The sequence below is a fragment of the Aotus nancymaae genome, unplaced genomic scaffold (genome assembly GCF_030222135.1).
Source record: "Aotus nancymaae isolate 86718 unplaced genomic scaffold, 86718_ANA_hifiasm-v0.15.2.pri h1tg000064l_1, whole genome shotgun sequence".
NCBI lineage: Eukaryota > Metazoa > Chordata > Mammalia > Primates > Aotidae > Aotus > Aotus nancymaae.
Genome location: NW_026988479.1, coordinates 26746536 through 26769635, shown reverse-complemented (window position 1 = coordinate 26769635; position 23100 = coordinate 26746536). Strand labels below are relative to the sequence as shown.

Genomic DNA, 23100 nt, shown 5'->3' with positions numbered 1-23100 from the left:
CCTAGTTGTGTCTTTGAATCAAAAGTGTGTCTTTCATAGACAGTATGTAGTTGCATGTTATTTTTTAATCCAGTCTGACAATCTCTAACTTTCAATTAGTTTGTTTAGTCTATTTCCACTTAATTTAATTAATGTGATAAAAATTGCAATTGGTATAATTTATATCTGCCATTGTGTTGCTATATATATATATATATATATGTCTTCTTTTTTGTCTTTGTTCCTCCATTACTGCCTTTTTTGCATTAAATATGTATTTTTGTCAGTGCAGTTGTTCATGCCTATAACTCCAGCACTTTAAGAGGCTGAAGCAGGTAGGTTGCTTGAGCTCAGGAGTTCAAGACCAGCTTGGACAACATGGTGAAAACCCATCTTTACAAAAAATAATTTTTAAAAATTAGCTGGGTAGGATGGCACACAGCTGTAGTCATAGCTACTTGGGAGGCTGAAGTGGGAGGATAGCTTGAACCTTGGAGATTGAGGCTACACTAAGCCATGCTTGAACACTGCACTCCAGCCTGGGTGACAAAGTGAGACCCTGTCTCAAAAAAAAAAAAAAAAAAAAAGTATTTTCTAGTGTGTCATCTTAATTCCCTGATCATTTCTTTTACTATTTTTTTTTAGTTTTTTTTTTTTTTCATGATTGCCCTGGGGATTACAATTTCATCTTATTTTAGAAACATCTAATTCAGATTATTAATACTAACTTAATTACAACAGTGTCTTAGCTTACTTGGACTGCTAAAACAAATGCCACAAATTTGGTGGTTTAAACAATAAAAATTTATTTTTCATAGTTCTGAAATCTGGGAAGTCCAAGATCAAGGTGGCAGCCAATTCAGTTGCTAGTGAGGGTTCTCTTTCTGGCTTCCAGACGACTACTTCCTTGCTTTGTCCTAATATGGTGGAGAAAGAGTTTTGGTATCTCTTCCTCCCTAATTTCTATTTAATTAAGGCCCCACCTCTAAGATCTCATTTAACCTTTATCACTTCCTCACAGGCCCTATCTCCAAATACAGTCATATTGGGGGTTAGAACTTCAACATATGAATTTTAGGGGCACATAAACATAAAATCGTTGCTTATATATAGCCAATTACTTCCCCCTTCCCTTGCACTGCTATTATCATACAAATTACATCTTCGTTATGTATTCATTAACACAGGCTTATAATCATTGCTTTACTCAGTTGTCTTTTAAATTGGATAGGAGAAAAAAGTTATAAACAAAACTACATATATTATATTGTCTTGTATATTTACTTATGCAGTAATCTTTACTGATACTCCTTATTTCTTCATATGAATTTGAGATATTGTCTAGCATCCTTTCATTTTAGCCTGAAGGACTTCCTTTAGTATTTCTTGTAGGACAGATCTGCTAGTGGAAAAGTCTCTCAGCTTTTGTTTACCTAAATATTACTTTTTCATTTTTGAGGGATACAGAATTCTTGACAAAAATTGAACATCTTTTCCTTTCAGCACTTTGAAAATGTCATCCCACTGTCTTCTGTACCCCATGGTGTGAATGAGAATACAACTGTTAATCTTATCAAGAATCCCTTGTACAAGAAGAGTTGCTTCTCTTTTGCTGTTTTAAGATTCTGCCTTTGCAGGAGAATTGCTTAAACTGGGAGGTGGAGATTGCAGTGAGCAAAGATCTAGCCATTGCACTCTAGCCTGGGTGACAGAGTGAGACTCCAAATTTAAAAAAAAAAAAAAAAAAAAAAAAGATTCTGCCTTTGTCTTCTGACAGTTTGATTAAGATGTATCTAGGTGTGGATCCCTTTAAGTTTATCTTACTTGGAGTTCCCTGAGGTTCTTAGATGTATAGATTGCTGTTTTTCTTCAAATTTGATAAGATTTCAGGCATTATCTTTTCAAATATTCTTTGTCTTTCTGTCTCCACTGGAGATTCCTATTAAACATTAGGTTGATGCATTTCATGGTTCCCCACAGGTTTCTGAGGCTGTTTACTTTTCTTCATTCTGTTCCTCAGATCATATAATCTCTGATAATATGATCTGATTATATGATAATTTACTGATTTTTCTTCAACTTTCCTGATTCTTCTGTCTTCTTAAATACTGTTGATTCCATCTAGTAAAGTTTTCATTTCAGCTATTTTACTTTTCAACTCCAGAATTTCTATTTGGTTTTTATTTGTCATTTCTTTCTTTGAGATGGAGTCTTGCTCCGTTGCCCAGGCTGGAGTACAGCAGTCCATATCAGGTCACTGCAACCTCTGCCTCCTGTCTTCAAGTGATTCTTCAATCTCAGCCTTCTGAGTAGCTGGGATTACAGGCATGCACCACCACATCCAGCTAATTTTTGTACTTTTAGTAGAGACGGGGTTTCACCATGTTGGCCAGATTGGTCTCAAACTCCTGACCTCAGGTGATCTACCCACCTCAGTCTCCCAAAATGCAGGGATTACAGGCTATTATTTCTTTTTATTAATATGCTATATTTGATGAGACACTGCTCTCATATTTTCCTTTAGTTGTTTAGACATAGTTTCCTTTAGTTTTTTGAACATACTTAAAATTACTGATTAAAGTCTTTCTCTATTAATTTCAGCATCTGGGCTTCCTCAGGGGAAGCCGCTTTTGACTGCTTTTCTCCCTATGTATGTATGAGCCATTCTTTTCTCTCTTTGCATGTCTTAGATTTTTATGTTAAAATTGGACATTTTAAGTTCTGAGATACATGTACAGAACGTGCAGGTTTGTTACATAGGTATACATGTGCCATGGGGGTTTGCTGCACCCATCAACCCGACATCTACATTAGGTATTTCTCCTAATGCTATCCCTCCCCTAGTTACCCACCCTTCAACAGGCCCCAGTGTCTGATGTTCACCTCCCTGTATCCATGGGCTCTCATTGTTCAACTCCCACTTATGAGTGAGAACAGGCAGTGTTTGGTTTTCTGTTCTTGTGTTAGTTTGCCGAGAATGATGGTTTCCAGCTTCATCCATGTCCCTGCAAAGGACGTGAAATCATCCTTTTTTATGGCTACATAGTATTCCATGGTGTATATGTGCCACATCTTCTTTATCCAGTCTATCATTGATGGGCATTTGGGTTGGTTCCAAGTCTTTGCTATTACTAACACTTCTGCAATAAATATATGTGTGCATGTGTCTTTACAGCAGAATGATTTATACTCCTTTGGGTATATACTCAGTAATGGAATTGTTGGGTCAAATGGAATATCTGGTTCTAGATCCTTGAGGAATCGCCACATTGTCTTCCACAATGGTTAAACTAATTTATACTACCACCAACAGTGTAAAAGCATTTCTATTTCTCCACATTCTCTCCAGCATCTGTTGTTTCCTGACTTTTTAATGATCACCATGGCATGAGATAGTATCTCATTGTGGTTTGGATTTGCATTTCTCTAATGACCAGTGATGATGAGATTTCTTTCATATATTTGTTGGCCACATAAATGTCTTCTTTTGATAAGTGTCTGTACATATCCTTCACCAGGTTTTGACGGTGTTGTGGGGTATTTAAGTTCTTTGTAGATTCTGGATATTAGCCCTTTGTTAGATGGATAAACTGCAAAAAATTTCTCCTATTCTGTAGGTTGCCTGTTCACTGATGGTAATTTATTTTGCTGTGCAGAAGCTCTTTAGTTTAATTAGATCCCATTTGTCAATTTTGGCTTTTGTTGCCATTGCTTTTGGTGTTTTTGTCATGAAGTCTTTGCCCATGCCTACGTCCTGAATGGTATTGACTAGGTTTTCTTCTTTGGTTTTTATGGTTTTAGGTCCTACATTTAAGTCTTTTTTTTTTTTTTTCTTTTGGAGACAGAGTCTTGCTGTGTCACCAGGCGCCAGGCTGGAGTGCAGTGGCATGATCTCGGCTCACTGCAACCTCTGCCTCCCAGGTTCAAGCAATTATCCTGCCTCAGCCTCCCGAGTAGCTGGGACTATAGGTGCACACCACCATGCCCAGATTGTTTTTGTATTTTTAGTAGAGACGGGGTTTCACCATGTTGGCCAGGATGGTCTCAATCTCTTGACCTTGTGATCCACCCGCCTTGGCCTCCCAAAGTGCTGGGATTACAGGTGTGAGCCACATTTAAGTCTTTAATCCACCTTGAGTTAATTTTTGTATAAGCTGTAAGGAAGGGGTCCAGTTTCAGTTTTCTGAATATGGCTAGCCAGTTTTCCCAACACTATTTATTAAATAGAGGATTCTTTCCCCATTGCTTGTTTTTGTCAGGTTTGTCAAAGATGGCTGTAGATGTGTGGTGTTATTTCTGAAGTCTCTGTTCTGTTCCATTGGTCTACATATCTGTTTTGGTACCAACACCATGCTATTTAGGTTACTGTAGCCGTGTAGTACAGTTTGAAGTCAGGTAGCATGATGACTCCAGCTTTGTTCTTTTTGCTTAAAATTGTCTTGGCTATGCAGACTCCTTTTTGGTTTCATATGAAATTTAAGGTAGTTTTTTCTAATTCTGTGAAGAAAGTCAATGGTAGCTTGATGTAGATAGCAATGAATCTATAAATTCCTTTGGGCAGTATGGCCATTTTCACAATATCGATTCTTCTTATCCATGAGCATGTAATGTTTTTCCATCTGTTTGTGTCCTCTCTTATTTCCTTAAGCAGCATTTTGTAGTTCTCCTTGAAGAGGTCCTTCACATCCCTTGTAAGTTGTATTCCTAGGTATTTTATTCTCTTTGTAGTGATTGTGAATGGGAGTTCACTCGTGACTTGGCTGTTTGTCTATTATTGGCATATAAGAATGCTTGTGATTTTTGCACATTGATTTTGTATCCTGAGACTTTGCTGAAGTTGCTTATCATCTTAAGGATATTTTGGGCATAGACGATGGGGTTGTCTAAATATACAATCATGTCATCTGCAAACAGAGACAAGTTGGCTTCGTCTCTTCCTATTTGAATACGCTTTATTTCTTTCTCTTGCCTGATTTCCCTGGCTAAAACTTCCAATACTATGTTGAATAGGAGTGGTGAGAGAGGGCATCCTTGTCTTTTGCTGGTTTTCAAAGGGAATGCTTCCAGCTTTTGCCCATTCATTATGATATTGGCTGTGGGTTTGTCATAAACAGCTCTTATTATTTTGAGATACATTCCATCAATACCAAGCATGAATAGGGCGTTTAATTTTATTGAAGACCTTTTCTACATCTATTGAGATAATCATGTGGTTTTTGTCATTGGCTCTGTTTATGTGATAGATTACGTTTACTGATTTATATATATTGAACTAGCCTTGCATCCCAGGGAGGAAACCAACTTGATCATGGTGGATAAGCTTTTTGATGTGCTGTTGGATTTGTTTGCCGGCATTTTATTAAGGATTTTCACATCAATATTCATCAGGGATATTGACCTGAAATTCTCTTTTTTTGTTGTGTCTCTGCCAGGATTTGGTATCAGGATGATGCTGGCCTCATAAAATGAGTTAGGGCAGAGTCCCTCTTTTTCTATTGTTTGGAATAGTTTCAGAAGGAATGGTACCAGCTCTTCTTTGTAGCTCTGGTAGAATTCAGCGGTGAATCTATCTGGTCCTGGGATATTTTTGGTTGGTAGGCTATTAATTAGTGCCTCAATTTCAGAACTTGTTATTGGTCTATTCAGGGATTTCAGAGATTCAACTTCATCCTGTTTTAGTCTTGGGAGGGTGTATATGTCCAGGAATTTATCTATTTCTTCTAGATTTCCTAGTTTATTTGCATAGAGGTGTTTATAGTATTCTCTAATGGTAGTTTGTATTCCTCTGGGATCAGTGGTGATGTTCCCTTTATGATTTTTTATTGTGTCTATTTCATTCATCTCTCTTTTCTTGTTGATTAGCCTGGCTAGAAGTCTATTTTGTTCTTTCTTTCTTTCTTTTTTTTTTTTTTTTTTTTTTTTGTGACGGAGTTTTGCTCTTGTTGCCCAGGCTGGAGTGCAATGGCACAATCTTGGCTCACTGCAACCTCTGCCTCCTGGGTTCAAGTGATTCTCCTGTCTCAACCTCCTGAGCAGCCGAGATTACAGATGCCTGCGGCCAGTTAATTTCTTGTATTTTTAGTAGAGACAGCGTTTCACTATGTTGGCCAGACTGGTCTCAAATCCCTGATCTCAGGCGATCCACCTGCCTCAGCCTCTCAAAGTGCTGGGATTACAGGCATGAGTCACCGTGCCCAGCCCTAATCTTTTCAAAAAATCAGCTCCTGGATTCATTAATTTTTTTGAAGGGTTTTTCGTGTTTCTATCTCCTTCAGTTCTGCTCTGATCTTAGTTATTTCTTGTCATCTGCTAGCTTTTAGATTTGTTTGTTCTTGCTTCTCTAGTTCTTTTAATTGTGATGTTAGAGTGTCGACTTTATCTCTTTCCTGCTTTCTCCTGTGGTCATTTAGTGCTATAAATTTCCCTCTAAACACTGCTTTCACTGTGTCCCAGAGATTCTGGTGCATTGTGTCATTGTTCTTATTTGTTTCAAATAACTTATTTATTTCTGCCTTAATTTCATTATTTACCCAGTAGTCATTCCAATGCAGGTTGTTCAGTTTCCATGTAGTTGTGTGGTTTTGAGTGAGTTTCTTAATTCTGAGTTCCAGTTTGATTGCACTGTGAGCTGAGAGACTGTTAGGATTTCCATTCTTTTGCATTTGCTGAGGAGTGTTTTACTTCCAGTTATGTGGTCAGTGTGGTGCTGAGAAGAATGTATATTCTGCTGATTTAGGATGGAGAGTTCTGTAGATGTTTATTAGGTCTGCATGGTCCAGAGTTAAGTTCGAGTCCTGAATATCTTATTAATCTTCTGTCTCATTGATCTGTCTAATATTGACAGTAGGGTGTTAAAGTCTCCCACTATTAACTTTGTGGGAGTCTAAGTTTCTTTGTAGGTCTCTAAGAACTTGCTCTGTGAATTTGGGTGCTCCTGTATTGGGTGCATATATATTTAGGATAGTAAGCTCTTCTTGTTGCATTGATCCGTTTACCATTATGTAATGCCCTTCTTTGTCTTTTTTGATCTTTGTTGGTTTAAAATCTCCTTTACCAGAGATTAAGATTGCAACCCTGCTTTTCTTTGCTTTTCATTTGCTTGGTAAATATTCCTTCATCTCTTTATTTTGATTCAATGTGTGCCTTTGGACGTTACATGGGTCTCCGGAATATATCACACCAATGGGTCTTGACTCCTTATCCAATTTGCCAGTCTGTGTCTTTTAATTGGGGCATTTAGCTCATTTACATTTAAGATTAATTTTGTTATGTGTGAATCTGATCCTGTCATTATGATACTATCTGGTTATTTTGCCCGTTAGTTGATGCAGTTTCTTCATATTGCTAATGGTCTTTACAATTTGGTATGATTCTGCAGTGGCTGGTACTGGTTTTTCCTTTCCATGTTTAGTGCTTCCTTCAAGAGCTCTTATAAGGCAGACCTGGTGGTGACAAAATCACTCAGCATTTGCTTGTCTGTAAAGGATTTTATTTCTCCTTTGCTTATAAAGCTTAGTTTGGCTGGATATGAAATTCTGGGTTGAAAATTCTTTTCTTTAAGGATGTTGAATATTGGCCCCACTTTCTTCTGGCTTGTAGGGTTTCTGCAGAGAAATCCGCTGTGAGTCTGATGGGCTTCCCTTTGGGGTAACCCAACCTTTCTATCTGGCTGCCCTTAACATTTTTTTTCCTTCATTTCAACCTTGGTGAATCTGACGATTATGCATCTTGGGATTGCTCTTCTCGAGGAATATCTTTGTGGTGTTCTCTGTATTTCCTGAATTTGAATGTTGGCCTGTCTTGCCAGGTTGGGGAAGTTCTCGATAATAGTCTGAAGAGTGTTTTCCAACTTGGTTCTATTATCCCCATCACTTTCAGGTACATCAATCAAATGTAGTCATATATTCACATAATCCCATATTTCTTGGAAGCTTTGTTCATTCCTTTTCATTCTTTTTTCTCTAATCTTGTCTTTATGCTTTATTAAGTTGATCTTCAATCTCTGATATCCCTTCTTCCACTTGATAGATTCGGCTACTGATACTTGTGTATGCTTCACAAAGTTCTTGTGTTGTCTTCAGCTCCATCAGGTCATTTATGTTCTTTTCTAAACTGGATATTCTAGTTAGTAATTCCTCCAACCTTTTTTCAAGGTTCTTAGGTTCCTTGCCTTGGATTAGAACATGCTCCTTTGGCTTGAAGGAGTTTGTTATTACCCACCTTCTGGCCTATTTCTGTCAATCTCTCAAACTCATTCTCTGTCCAGTTTTGTTCCCTTGCTGGCAGGAAGCTGTGATCCTTTGAAGGAGAAGCAGCATTCTGGTTTTTGGAATTTTCAGCCTTTTAGCGCTCGTTTTTCTTCATCTTCATGGATTTATCCACCTTCAGTCTTGGATGCTAGTGACCTTCGGATGGGGTTTCTGTGTGGATGTCCTTTTTGTTGATGTTGATGCTATTCCTTTCTGTTTGTTAGTTTTCCTTCTAACAGGCCCCTCTGCTGCAGGTCTGCTGGAGTTTGCTCATCCACTCCAGACCCTGTTTGCCTGGTTATCACCAGCAGAGGCTGCATAACAGCAAAGATTGCTGCCTGTTTCTTCCTCTGAAAGCTTCGTCCCAAAGGAGCACCCGCCAGATGCCAGCCAGAGCTCTCCTCTATGAGGTGTCTTTCAACCCCTGCTGGGAAGTGTCTCCCAGTCAAGAGGTACAGGGGTCATGGATCCACTTGAGAAGGCAGTTAGTCCCTTAGCAGAGCTCAAGTGCTATGTTGGGAAATCCGCTGCTCTCTTCAGAGGTGGCAGGCAGGAATGTTTAAGTCTGCTGAAGCTGTGCCCACAGCCGCCCCTTTCCCCAGGTGCTCTGTCCCAGGGAGATGGGAGTTTTATCTATAAGCCCCTGACTGGGGCTGCTGCCTTTCTTTCAGAGCTGCCCTGAAAGAATAGGAATCTAGAAAGGCCATCTGGCTACAGCGGCTTTGCAGAGCTGCAATGGACTCCACCCTGTTTGAACTTCCCATTGGCTTTGTTTACACTGTAAGGAGAAACCCACCTACTCAAGCCTCAGTGATGGTAGACACCCCTCCCCCTACCAAGCTTGAGCATCCCACGTCAACTTCGGATTGCTGTGCTGGCAATGAGAATTTCAATCCAGTGGAACCTAGCTTACTGGGCTCTGTGGGGTGGGATCTGCTGAGCTAGACCACTGGGATCCCTAGCTTCAGCCCCCTTTCCAAGGGAGTGGACAGTTCTGTCTCACTGGTGTTCCAGGCGCTACTGGGGTATGAAAAAAAAACTCCTGCAGCTAGCTGGGTGTCTGCCCAAACGGCCTCCCAGTTTTGTGCTTGAAACCCAGGGCTCTCGTGACCTAGGCACCTGAGGGAATCCCCTGGTCTGCGGGTTGTGAAGACTGAAAAAAAGCATAGTATCTGGGCCAGAGTGCACCATCCCTCACGCAGTCCTTCAAGGCTTCCCTTGGCTAGGAGAGGGAGTTCCCCAACCCCTTGCACTTCCTGGGTGAGGCAACATCCCACCCTCTTCAGCTCACCCTCTGTGGGCTGCACCCACTGTCTAACCAGTCCCAATGAGATGAGCTGGGTATGTCAGTTGGAAATGCAGAAATCATCTGCCATCTGTGTTGATGTTGCTGGGAGCTGCAGACCAAAGCTATTCCTATTCAGCCATCTTGCCAGCCAAGTTTGGACATTTCTATAATGTGATGACTTTGAAAATCAAATTGTCCCCCCTCTTCAAGATTTGTTGCTGTTGCTATTCAGCAACTTTTCTGAACTAATTCTGTAAAGTCTGTATTATTTGTTTTGTGGGACCACTGAAATCTCTGCTCAGTTAGGTTGGTAGTCAGCTAAACATCAGACAAAGGTTTCTTAAATTCCTGGAAGCTATAAGTCTCCTAGCCTTTCCCAAGGGGCTCTGTGTGTATGTTAAGACCTACCTTCAACATTCTGCCAGACAGTTTACAACTTTGACTTAGGCTCAGGCTTCCCTTCCTGCTTGCTCAGACTATCAAGGTTAGCCAAAGGTAAGAGCTTAGGGCCATCTCAGGTATTTCCAGGAATGCACACAGCTCTAAGCTTGCACACAGTTTCCCAAGAATATGTCAGAGCTTTCCAAAGTCTGGAAAAAACAAACATCTCTTTACCCAGCTTTTCCTTTTCAGCTTTTTGATTAACCTATTATTTTGCCCCAAGTGCCTCAGGTAGTAATCACTATTGATTGCTTTTGATTAATGCCCTCAAAGAAAAAGTTGTTCACACAGGGCCAGCTCCAAATCAGGTCAAATAAAGATAGCCTTGTGAGTTGCATCTTTGTGTGAAACATGAGATATGTCAAATGATGATAACTCTCTGGGTATGGGGCTTTGAAGAAGCTCCAGCTCTGTTGTGCTCCATCCAATGGCTGCCAGACAGCTGGTTTTCATATGCATACAGGCTGTTGGTTTTCAAGGCTACCATGGAGCTGAGTAGATTAGGATAGGAATAGGGCAACACACCACAATGCTCCAAGGGAAATGAAAATACATGTCCATGCAGAAACTTGTACATGGATGTTTATAGCAGCATTACTCACAGTAGCTAAAAGGTAGAAAACTTAAATATCCATTAACTGATTCATGTATAAACAATATGTTGTATATCCATAAAACAGAGTATTATTCAGCCATAAAAAGGAATGAAGTACTGACACATGTTACAATGAATGAACCTTGAAAATATTATGCTAAGTGTCGGGTGCTGTGGCTCACGCCACTAATCCTAGCACTTTGGGAGACCGAAGTGGGTGGATCACCTCAGGTCAGGAGTTCAAGATCAGCCTGGCCATCATGGTGAAACCCCATCTTATTAAAAAGAAAAAAAAAATCAGAGAGAAAATATTATGCTAAGTGAAAGAAGCCAATCATAAAAGGCCACATATTATATTACTTCATTCATATAAAATATAGATTAGTGGTTGTTTATGGCTGGGGGAATAGAGAGGTGATGGCTAAAAGGTAACAGATTTCTTTTTGAGGTAATGAAAACGTTCTAAAATTGACTGATGATGATGGTTGCACATATGTGTGAATATTCTAAAAATCATTAAACTCTTTTGTTTAATGATTTAAACACTTTAAATGTGTGAATTATATATGTTAAATGTGTGAATTGCATGGTATGTGAATTATATCTCAATAACACTTCTAAACAATGCCACAAAGCTTGCTGTTCTTATTAAGATTCAGCTTATTTTCTCGAATAAATGTTCACAGGACTGCTATAAGCCTTTGGTAATTAGCAGAGTTCTGAAAAGTTGGCACTGACAATTTTTTTCCAGTGTTCCCATTAATTTTATGGAGGAATTTTCAGAGGTCCTTATGGTGTCATTTTTGCTGACATCCTCCATTCACTTTTAATGCTTAGTACAACAGTTTGCTCCTATTACCCTTAAACAAAACACAATATTCTGTTCTAAGTGATAATGCTAAATATACCATTGTCCTCTCTTTAGTACTCTCGTAGGTACCATAATCTATTTACTCCAAATATTCTTTCCAGACTGTTTGATGCATCTCTCTTCTGTTTTCCTCTGTACCTCTACCCTAATATCCCAGCTGAGAAGCAGAGAGCAGTGGGTGATGGGGGGGAATTACTGAAGAGCAGAAAACATCCCACCATGCTCAATATTTTATACTCCTCTGCTCTCACTTCCCTGTGTTTCTCCTCCACCCCCACTCTAGGTGTCCTATGTGAAAGCCATTGACATTTGGATGGCAGTTTGCCTGCTCTTTGTGTTCTCAGCCCTACTAGAATATGCTGCCGTTAACTTTGTGTCTCGCCAACATAAAGAGCTGCTCCGATTCAGGAGGAAGCGGAGACATCACAAGGTAGGCCTTTGGGTCACTGCCTAAGGAGGGACAGCTGGTAGTAAACAAAAGAGTTCTAAGCAGTCTTGTCTTGTGTTATTTGTTTCAATGGTCCATCTTTCTCAGTGTAAAAGGCAGGTTAGAAATAGGAACTAAAGACCTAGAGGTCTCAGTTTTCCTCCCATAAATAATGCCCTAGTTGGGTCTATAGGCAGTCACTCTTCCAATTGCAACAGTAACACTACAGAAATTATCAAGTTATACCTAAAGGCAGAATTAATGGACTAAATGCTGATGGGGTCAAGAAAATAACTAACTATAAACCTAAAAGATTGGGAGATGTCCATTGGCTTTTTTCTGTAAGCCTGCATGGTTTTAATAGGCTTGATTCCAGAAGACAATTGCACACAAAAGGTGAGATCTTAAAGTATAGAATGCCCAGGCTCAGACTTTTGCTTCCTGCCTCCAGGATAGAGGCAACAAGCAAGATCACCAGAGTGGGTTCTCTCACCATATGAGGGATTGAATAAAGGAATATTTGAAAGGGAATCTCTGAAAAGTAACCAACTTCTGTTTACTCAGAGCTCGTGCACTGACCAAAGAATACCATTGGGGAGTGTGTAGCCTGCTGGAGCAAACTGCTCCATACCCTGGGTCCCTAACCAGTTCCCCAGAAGACCACTGTCCTGGGGATCAGAGAGTCTGCTTTCCTCTGCAGTCTCATTTTCACATCAATTTCCTTTTTGTTCTCTGAACACAAACCACCCTGGCTTTTTTCTTAGTTCTTCAAATATACACACAGGACTTTAGATATCTTGTTCTCTTTCCCTGTCCTGCTCTTCCAGTGCACTGTGTGTGCTATGTTCTAATTGAACTTAATTTCTAACCTTCTAAAAATGTATCCTGATTTCAGCCGGGTGTGGTGGCTCACGCTTGTAATCCCAGCACTTTGGGAGGCCAAGGTGAATGGATTGCCTGAGGTCAGGAGTTTCAGACCAGCCTGGCCAACCTAGTAAAGCCCCATCTCTACTAAAAATACAAAAATTAGCAAGGCATAGTTGTGGGCACCTGTGATCCCAGCTACCAGGGAGGCTGAGGCAGGAGAATCACTTGAACCCTGGAGGCGGAGGTTGCAGTAAGCCAAGATCACACACTACTGCACTCCACACTCAGCAACAGAGTGAGACTCTGTCTCAAAAAAAAAAAAAGTATCCTGATTTAAAAGCATAAATTCAATGATGTGATTTTTTAAAAGTCTATGTCTTCTACCAAATTGCAAGCTCCATAAAGGCAGAGACCATGTTTATTTTTGCTCAGTGCTAGATCCCTGGTGCCTAATACAAGGCCTAACATATAGTGAGCATGCAATAAGTATTTGTTAAACAGATGAACAAAGGGATAAACAAATGATTAGCTTGGTGCAAAAATAATTGCAGTTTTTGCCATTAAAAGTAATAAATAAAGAAGCAGCGTCCAGACGGAGTCTGAAGTTCTTCTAGTGACAGATTAGGGCAACGAGGGACCCACACACTAGGACCTGTCATAGTGTTGCAGGCCACAGCACATACCTGCAATGTACCAGATCCTACAAGCTTTAGACTGATCTATTTAAAATAATTGTCTATTAATCACTAAATTACAAAAACAAAACAAAATAGTTGTCTGCCAAGCTGCAATGTGCTGTGACAAAAGACCCTGCCTCTTTAGTCCTCTTTACTATAAGACTTCAAGACAGTCTATTCTTGGGTCCAGGTTCTTCATGTGCAAACTGTGTATAAAGGGAAACTGGTGAGAATTAAATCAGTGGATGCCAAAGCAGCTTTTTGTTCCTGCCATACAAATGCCAAGTATTAAAATGATTACATATATACAAATTTCTATCAGTATGTTTCTTAAACATCAGCAATCTGATTCAATTAACTTCTGGCAGTTTACCATAGGGAGGAGGCAGACATGCCAAGACAGAAGATATCAATGGGAATTAAAATATCACCATCCTTCTAAATCTGCATTGAAGGAGGAAATTGTCTTGGGTTCAGCAAGCCAGATAGAATTTTTTAAATGACCCCTAGTTTTAGCTACTCTATATTGTCCATTGAATACCTAGCCTCTGATTCTTAAAAAGAAAAAAAAAAAGTCTAATTAAGAAACTGGAACGATGGCTTTTGCCTGTAATCCCAACTACTAGGAAGGCTGAGGTGAGAGGATTGCTTTAGCCCAGGAGTTCCAGACCAATATGGGCAACATAGTGAGACTTTGTCTCAAAAAAAAAAAAAAGAAAGAAACTGAAAATGACCAAACATAACTATATCTAGGATGTTTTTATTTTTCCTTTTTTCCCCCATAGACTAGCTGCTTTTTGTAATTTTGTTTGCTAGAGACATTTGTTAAAAACGCTAATTTGAAAAGACCATGTCCAAGATATTTTACTGACCAGGCCTTTTGATTGGACACTGCACAGCTCCACTAGACGCTGTTTGCATAGACTAAAATGGGAATGGAGCCTCCTGAAGATACGTAGTATGGTGGCCTATGGTACTTTCAAAGGCTGCTTCTACCCTCCCCAAATACCTACCAGTTTGACACACCAGAAGAAAACAAACACTTTGTCTCTGGCCAGATAAAGTTAATGAGGCCACTATCTAGATTTGATCAGATTCTCCCACTGAGTTCCCTCCTGGAAGATACTCAGCAATCACCCCATCCACTCCTGATGAGGGAGACCCACAATAGCAAGGCCAAGTCACTGGCATCACGAGACACTGATGGCAAAGGCAAGGGAGGCGTTCAAAGACCCGAGGTTCTTCTCCAAACATTAACTATACCATCATGAGTTTTTATCTGTTCATCAGTGTGTCCATCCTGAAGCAGATAAAAAATGTCCTGCATTTAATAGATCTTAAATAAAGACTAAGCCTTATTCCAAGGTGGAGATCAAAAACTAGTAGCCAAAAGGTGAAATTTGGTACACAAACATCTTTACTTTGGCCAGGAGTGTTTTTAAAATCTGGACTAAGGGGTCAGCATTTAAAAACCACACTTCTGGCTTCATTAGAAAAAAATTACAGCATTCAGCCATACTGGATGTGCTTCCCATAAGGTATTGGTGCACTGAAACTGCCTTTAGATAGGGAATGCATTCTCCAGTTAATATCATCTCTTCTAACCAGATATTTTTCAGCCCCAACTTACTTTACCACTCACATTTCTCCTGCCTACCTCCTTGTATGCATTTGATTTAACGTGATCTCATTCATAAGGGCTCTTAAGTTGGCCCAAATATTAGAAATTACAATGATGGAAAATTGAGCTCACCATAAAAAATAGTTCCCTGTGGAGTAAGCCGCTCTGGAAGTGATTTGTACACTAGCGGTGTACAAGCTTCTGCTCCAGAAACCTCTCTTTAACAGGTAGTTTGCAGAGAGAATTTTAAATCCCAGATGGTGAATGGAGAGGAACTAGCTACATGCCTGAATTTCTCAGAGCCTGTGATCTTGGCCAGGCTTCCCAACTCCCACCATCTTCCCACGTTGCCTCATTTGTTGTGCAGAAAGCATCTGGTTTTCGAATTCTCTGGCTGGCCTCCTTACGCAAATTATTAGGAAACCATATCTGCGAGCACCAGACTCAGCAGGCATACTGCTAGCAACCTCCTGGGTTCCAGAGTACACTACCAGATTTCCCCTCCTCCAGCTCTAAGCAGCTCTAGATACAGTTGGGCATGCATTTCCTGCCACCTGCTGGTTCCAATAAGAATAGCAAGCCTTTTACCAGTCATTCCTAGGGAATTTCCTTTCTCCCAGACACAATGTGAGATATTGTGTCTAGCTATAGATAGGGCCTTCAATCCAAACCTCTACTCTTCCCATTCCCATGTTTAACAGATGAGAAAGGCAAAGAATAATGTCCAAAGCAGCATAAAAAGTTAATTTGGTGCTTCCCCCTACCTAACTAGGTCCTAGTTTAAAATTAAAACAACGGAGGAGAGAGATCCAAGATGGCTGATGATTAGCAGCTCGGGCACGTACCTCCCAGTGAAAGCGCGAAGAACGAGAGGACGCCACACTTTCAGACGAATATTAGTTGCTCACGGACCAGGAGATTCCCAGTGGAAGAGCTCCACGGGTCGCCAGGGCGACTCTTGTGGCCGGCGTGGCGGTTTTGCTGGTGCCTTAGCACGCCAGTTCTTGGTGCAGAGTCCGGAGATTCCCGGGCAGAAAAGCATCATCAATCTTAACACCGCTGTTTTGGCCGGCTCAGTGGATTGCTCAGATTTCGGCGCAGGGAATCAACAAGTTGGACGTCAGAGACTCAGTTAGAAAGTCGGTAATCATAAAGACGACAGACAGACAAATATATAATGAAGGGAAGAAACCAGCGTAAAAAGGTAGAGAATACTCAAAATCAGAATGCCTCTCCCTCTACAGGGGATTGCAATTCCTCATCAGTAACGGAACAAGGCTTAATAGATTACACGTGTGTTCCAATAACAGAAGCAGGTTTCAAAACGTGGGTGATAAGAAACTTCTATGAATTAAAAGAACTTGTTCTAACCCAATGCAAAGAAACTAAGAACCTTGAAAAAAGGTTTGACGAAATGTTAACGAGAATGGACAATTTAGAGAAGAATATAAGTGAATTGATGGAGCTGAAAAACACAACACGAGAACTTCGCGAAGCATGCACAAGTTTAAACAGTCGAATTGATCAAGCAGAAGGAAAGATATCAGAAGTCGAGGACCAGCTCAGTGAAATGAAACGAGAAGACAAGAATGCAGAAAAAAGGATGAAAAGGAATGAGCAAAGTCTCCAGGAAATATGGGACTATGTGAAAAGACCTAATTTACGTTTGATAGGTGTACCTGAATGTGATGAAGAGAATGAATCCAAGTTGGAAAATACTCTTCAGGATATCATTCAGGAAAATTTTCCCAACCTGGCAAGGCAGGGTAATATTCAACTCCAGGTAATACAGAGAACACCACAAAGATATTCTTCAAGAAGACCAACCCCAAGGCACATAATCGCCAGATTTATTAGGGTTGAAATGAAGGAGAAAATACTAAGGGCAGCCAGAGAGAAAGGTCAGGTTACCCATAAAGGGAAACCTATCAGACTTACAGCAAATCTCTCAGCAGAAACCCTACAAGCCAGAAAAGAGTGGGGACCAATATTTAACATCCTTAAAGAAAAGAACTTTCAACCCAGAATTTCCTATCCAGCCAAACTAAGCTTTATGAGTGAAGGAAAAATTAAATCTTTTGCGAACAAACAAGTACTTAGAGAGTTCACCACCACCAGGCCTGCTCTACAAGAGCTTCTGAAAGAAGCACTATACATATAAAGGAACAACCAATATCAGCCTTTCCAAAAATATATCAAAAAGCAAAGAACTTTAACACAATAAAAAATTTACATCAACTAATGGGCAAAACAGCCAGCTAGCATCAAACGCCGGTATTAAACTTATATATATTTTAATTGGATAAAAAGCCAAAACCCATCGATATGCTACATCCGGGCCCATTTTACATGCAACAATACACAAAGACTCAGAGAGAAGGAGGAAGATTTACCAATCAAACAGAGAGTAAAAATAAACGAATAAACAAAAAGCAGGAGATGCAATTCTCGCCTCTGATAAAGTAGACTTTAAAGCAACACAGGTCAAAAGAGGCGAGGAATGACATTACATAATGGCAAAAGGATCAATGCAACAAGAAGAGCTAACGATTCTATAGATCAACGAGATAGAAAATTAACAAGGATATTCAGAACTTGAACTCAGACCCGGAACAAGTAAACTTAATAAACATTTATAGATCTCTCCACTTCAAATACACAAAACATACATTACCACCTCACACCTATTCCAAAGGTGACTATATAATTGGAAGTAAATCACTCCTCAGTAATCGCATAGCATTTCATAGGTTTAAATTAAATATTGGTTGGCTGTTTGTTTGTTATCTTCTTCCCTTATTCCTTCCTGACTACATCATTAAGTATAATTATCAGTATAAAAGAGGTTTTCAATACCCATTACTAAATTGCATTCTAGCCTGGACAAGAAAGCAATACTCCCATTCTCTCTCCCTCTTTCTTTTCCTTCTCCCTCCTCCCCATTCTCTCTCTCTCTTTCTCTTCCTTTTTCCTCCTTCCTATTTTCCTCTCTTTCTCTTTAAAATAAAAAAAATAAAATAAATAAAAATAAAAAAATAAATAAAAATAAAAAATAAAAAAATAAAATAAAATAAATAAAATAAAATAAAAATAAATTAAAAAAAATAAAATAAAATAAATTGTAATTTAAATTTTAAAAGTATTTTAAACTGAATAAAAATAAAATCGCACCGTATCAAAATTTGTGAGATGGCACTAAAGTAGTACTGAGGAATAAATTAAAAAAAAAAAAAAAAAAAAAAAATTAAAACAACGAAAAAAAAACCCAACATCCCCAGCCCAAGCAAGGGGAGATTTTCATTGAAATGTAATAGAGTTCAGACTCAGACCCCCTTCTAAGTACTAGGTACAGCTATTTGGCTGGCTCCCCGCAACTCCTCTCCTTGGCCCTGGCATTGATTCTTCTACTGTTGCCCTATGCATAGACAAGTACTTACTAAGCACCTATTTGCCAGTCATTGCATATATGTAGCACATCCTCTTCCTCCCCACTTTTGCAATGAAGGTGTTGAACAAGATTCATTCATTTTCCAAGGATCTCGAGCATTTAGCGTATGTCTCAAACACTTCTGGTGCTAAAAATACAACCCCATCTAAACAAACCAAAAAATAAATGAATAAAGGAAGATAAAGCTGGTGAAGATATACAAGTAAACATTTACTCAACAAATATGTACCAAGTTTTGAGCTTATAAACCAAGGACTATGTTCATATGTTCAGTGTTAAGAGTGCAGTGAACATGACAGATTTTGCCTCTACTTTCAGGGAGCTTATAATCTAATAAAAGACAGATGCTAGTCAAGAAATTACAATACAATGTTACAAGAGCTTTAAGAAAAGAGGGAGATTACCAGGCGTGGTGGCTCATGCCTGTAATCCCAACATTTTGGGAGGCTGAGGCGGGCAGATCACGGGGTCAGGAGATCGAGACCATCCTGGCTAATGTGGTGAAACCTTGTCTCTACTAAAAAAAAAAAAAAAAAAAAAAATACAAAAAATTAGCCAGGTGTAGTGGCACACAGCTGTGGTCCCAGGTACTCAGGAGGCTGAAACAGGAGAATCACTTAAACCTGGGAGACAGAGGTTGCAGTGAGCCAAGACTGCGCCGCTGCACTCCAGCCTGGATGACAGAGCCAGACTCTGTCTCAAAAAAACAAAAAAGAAGAGGGAAATATGTATAAAGAGCTTATGGAGCACACAGCAGGGTTGGCTAGCCTACACTTGGGAGCTCAGAGAAGGCTTCTGAGGAAGAATTAGGTGAAAGAGGAGTTGGAGGCAAGAGATGGGATTGAGATTGTGTTCTAGGCAGGGAGAACAACTTGCATAAAGGCCCAGAGTTCAAAATAAGGAGCATGACATTTTCAAATATAGGAAATATTTCAGAGTGACTGAAGCATAGAACACCAGATAGAAATGGCATAAGATGAGGCTGGAAAAGCAGGCAACATCCACGTTCTAAAGCCTTGTTTATCATGTTAAGGATTTTAATTAACCAGAAGTCAATGGCAGCCTATTAAAAGATTCTAAGCAAAAGATGACCAAGAACTGTGTTACAACAACTCAAATGGTTTGGGTGGTGGGGGCAGACTGGAGGCTATTGCAGTGGTGGGCTGGACACAGTAGCTCATACCTGTAATCCCAGAACTTTGGGAAGCCAAAGGAGGAGGTTCTCTTGAGGCCGGGAGTTCAAGACCAGACTAGGCAACAGAGCGAGACACCCCATCTTTACAAACAAAACAAAACAAAACAAAAACCAGAAGGTAACCTATCCTACAGTAGAGAGGGAGGGCCACCAGCAGATCCTATACTGAGTTTCTTGTTCTCTGTTGGCCCTGTCCTACACAGGAACAAGCAGAAGATAGTGTTCCTTTGCTAAAAGCATTATCTAGGTGGGCAATGTAAGCTGATAAACCTTCTCCATGCCGACACTGAGTTAACAGCTCAGTTGAAACCAAAACATTAGACTCTCAACTCCATTTCTCAGCTCACATGCAAAGATAACAAACCTGGACGTGAGGAGAGCAGACAATAATGCCTCCATGATTCAGACCAGAGCAAGACCACCATGACCTGGGAAAGGGATGAACTAGAAGGATCAGGGCAGGAGGCATTTTGGTAGTAAGCATAAGGCAGGGACATGAGAACACATAAGAGAAAATATACAACAAAGCTGGAGGGGTGCAAAGTATCTGGTCGAGGAGAAGGGAAGTCTGGAAAGGTAAGTTGGAGCCAAATGATGAAGGGCCTTGTACAAAAAGTTAGTAAAAATCCAGAGGTCTGTCTGAAGTTACAACTGCCAGGGATGTGGGAACATGGAGGCAGGAAGAAGCTGTGGCTTCCCTGGCTTGTGGAATGTAAGTGAGGCCCAGAGCTCCGGCTCCAGCCTGAGCCATAGCCAACCCCCTTATCACCCATTCCTGGGAGCTATTAACTGGGGAATGGGATGGGGAAGAGGGCAAGGAAGCAACAGAGGCAAAGCAGGGGATCTCTCCAAATTGTCCTCTGAATTTCTAACTAAAATCCAGTACAACCTTGAATATGTTCTCAAGTATAACCTCTGATGGTCAAAAGAAACTTGTGGAGTAGTGGGGTGAATCTTATCCCCCAGGTAGAGGAAAAAATGAAATAAAACTTCCTGAGACTCACAGAAGGAAATTACTTGCCTACGGTCATACAACCAGCAACTGATACAGCTGGGACTTGAGCACAGGTCTCCAAACTCTAAACCACATTCCTATCCCCTGGTTTGCATCTGTTTCAGCAGGCAAGTGGCGCCCCTCTATAAGGCAGAACTCCCCAGCCAGCCAAAAAGCCTCCAGAAACCTAGAGCGGTGTAGTATGAAAAGCAGGGAGAACCAGATGGGCATGACCTGGCCCTCGGGGGAGTGCCTTGCAGGGAGGGTGCCTAGTCCCTGTCTTATTTTAAGTAGAGCCCCATGTTGAATCTATTCCAGGAGGATGAAGCTGGAGAAGGCCGCTTTAACTTCTCTGCCTATGGGATGGGCCCAGCATGTCTGCAGGCCAAGGATGGCATCTCAGTCAAGGGCGCCAACAACAATAACACCACCAATCCCCCTCCTGCACCATCTAAGTCCCCAGAGGAGATGCGAAAACTCTTCATCCAGAGGGCCAAGAAGATTGACAAAATATCCCGCATTGGCTTCCCCATGGCCTTCCTCATTTTCAACATGTTCTATTGGATCATCTACAAGATTGTCCGTAGAGAGGACGTCCACAACCAGTGAAGGGTCTGGAAGGTTGGGGGAGGCTGGGAGAGGGGAACGTGGGAATAGCACAGGAATCTGAGAGACTAACGAAGAGAAGGGGAATAGAGGGAGGGGGCAAACTTACACAACTCTCTCTAAAATATGTGCAATAGCAAAATGCAGTGATGCATGAATTTTAGAATATGGCACTATTTAACCTCGGGTGGGCTGTGGGTGGGGGGTCAGGAGGGACTTTTCTAATATAGTAACTGAGGGCTGGAAGGGTTGGGGAATGAGGAAATAACAGCTTTCAAAAATCTCAGATCACAGGCTGTGCAGTTTTCCTGTTTGGAAAGAGAGTGCAGTCTGCCCCAGAGCAGAAAGAAAGCAATGTAATATATGATATATATTCATGCTTAATATTAATGCAAAACCACAAGAACAAAAGATTTGTTTCTTAACCTATCAGCCTAGTAACTGCTTAAATTTTTAAAGTCACAGAAGTAATGGAAAATTTTTCCCAGAGTGGAAACAGTCACAAATAAGCTTGCTCTGGTGTATATCATACCTCTCCAAAGGCCATACCTGACATCAAACTGGCCCAGGCAGACACATGCCAAAAAGCCATTTTGCCTCTGCTTCCAGAGGGCTGTGTGGTATGGGAATGGGTAGTGGAAATGGGGAAAAGTGGAGAGAGGAGAAGGGAGTGACTAAATAGAAGAACTTTTCAGAGGCCAGGAATTGAGAACATAGGTGACCCCAGCTCAGTCCTCACATCTCAAGGCTGAGGACCACAACTGCCCCTCTCTGAGCCCTCTTGCTTCTGTGCTTCAGTACCGCCCCACTCACCTTCCACCACCATCCCAAAATGGCCAATGTGGTTTTCTCATTATATTGCCAATATGCAATCTTTTTTATGGTTAAAAAAGTAATAATCTTGAAAAATAATATGCAGATAGACTGAGTATAAACAGGTACTTTTTTCAAATGTCTATTTTTTTGGAGAGTCTCTTTGGAATTGCCAGCGAGGGCATGTTTGGGAAGGTGGGGTCAGTGGTGTGAAACACATTTGTTACCTCGTGGTTCTACAAAGTTTTAAGAGGTGAAAGGGCAGTGTTGAGTCTGCTGCAGATTAGGTATAAGGGCGGGGAGAGATGGTAATGTTTAGAAAATGTTATATTTTGACATATCATATATCATAATGTGCAAAGTTTGGGGGGATGACCCCGTTATATTTTTGTAAGTCTGTTTTTTTTTTCCTTTTAGGTGCTTTGTTTAACATTTAGGAAAGTTAGACAAATATTTCTCTATCCTTTTAATTCTGAAGTGCCAGAACTGTCCTGGGACAGCTAGGGCACTCCAGAAAAACAGAAGGATCAGGAGATGAATTTAGTCTGAGGGGTGGGGTGGGTGCAGTCCTGCTGATAGAAATGGGTATCACAAATGGGACGTCTGCAAGGTGGAAGCAGCAGGCCTCTGTCCACTGTCAACAGCACTATGCCTGAAATAATGGCACCGCTGTCTGCAGCATTTTCCCTGCTTTAGCCCATGGCTAGAGTACTGGGGTTCCATTTATTTCTTTGTTCTTTAGTGTCTGCACTTTGGATCAAAGGTGTGGGTAGAATGTCGAGAGACAGCTGACAATCACTGTGTACTGAGGCCTGGGGTTTCACGTGTCTTTTAACAAATCTCCAACTTTAGGCAGGATGGGGGAGGAGTGGTAAGCAGAGAAGGGACACTGGAAGCCTAACTTTTCCCTAAAGCACCTTCTCCTAGGGGATTTTCCCCCATTCCAGCAGCACAATAACTAATACAGGCCTAAAATACCAGGTCAAGACAAAGATTCTAGAGATATTTACATAAAGAAAATGCACTATG

The 23100-nt window shown here is 40.6% G+C and overlaps 1 protein-coding gene across 3 annotated transcripts in view; it reads left to right on the top strand.

The window, feature by feature from the left end:
* The window catches only part of GLRA1 (glycine receptor alpha 1), a 110207-nt gene extending 88786 nt beyond the window's left edge, over positions 1 to 21421 (top strand). For 2 of the 3 annotated variants that reach the window (XM_012464290.2, XM_012463634.2), the window contains 2 exons: positions 11707 to 11853; positions 20971 to 21421. In XM_012464290.2, coding sequence (XP_012319713.1) covers positions 11707 to 11853; positions 20971 to 21261 — 438 coding nt within the window. In that variant the 3' untranslated portion in view covers positions 21262 to 21421. Of the gene's footprint in view, positions 1 to 11706; positions 11854 to 20946 lie in introns of all 3 variants that reach the window. The other variant, XM_012462897.2, reaches the window with a different exon arrangement.
* The last annotated feature ends 1679 nt before the right edge of the window (positions 21422 to 23100 follow it).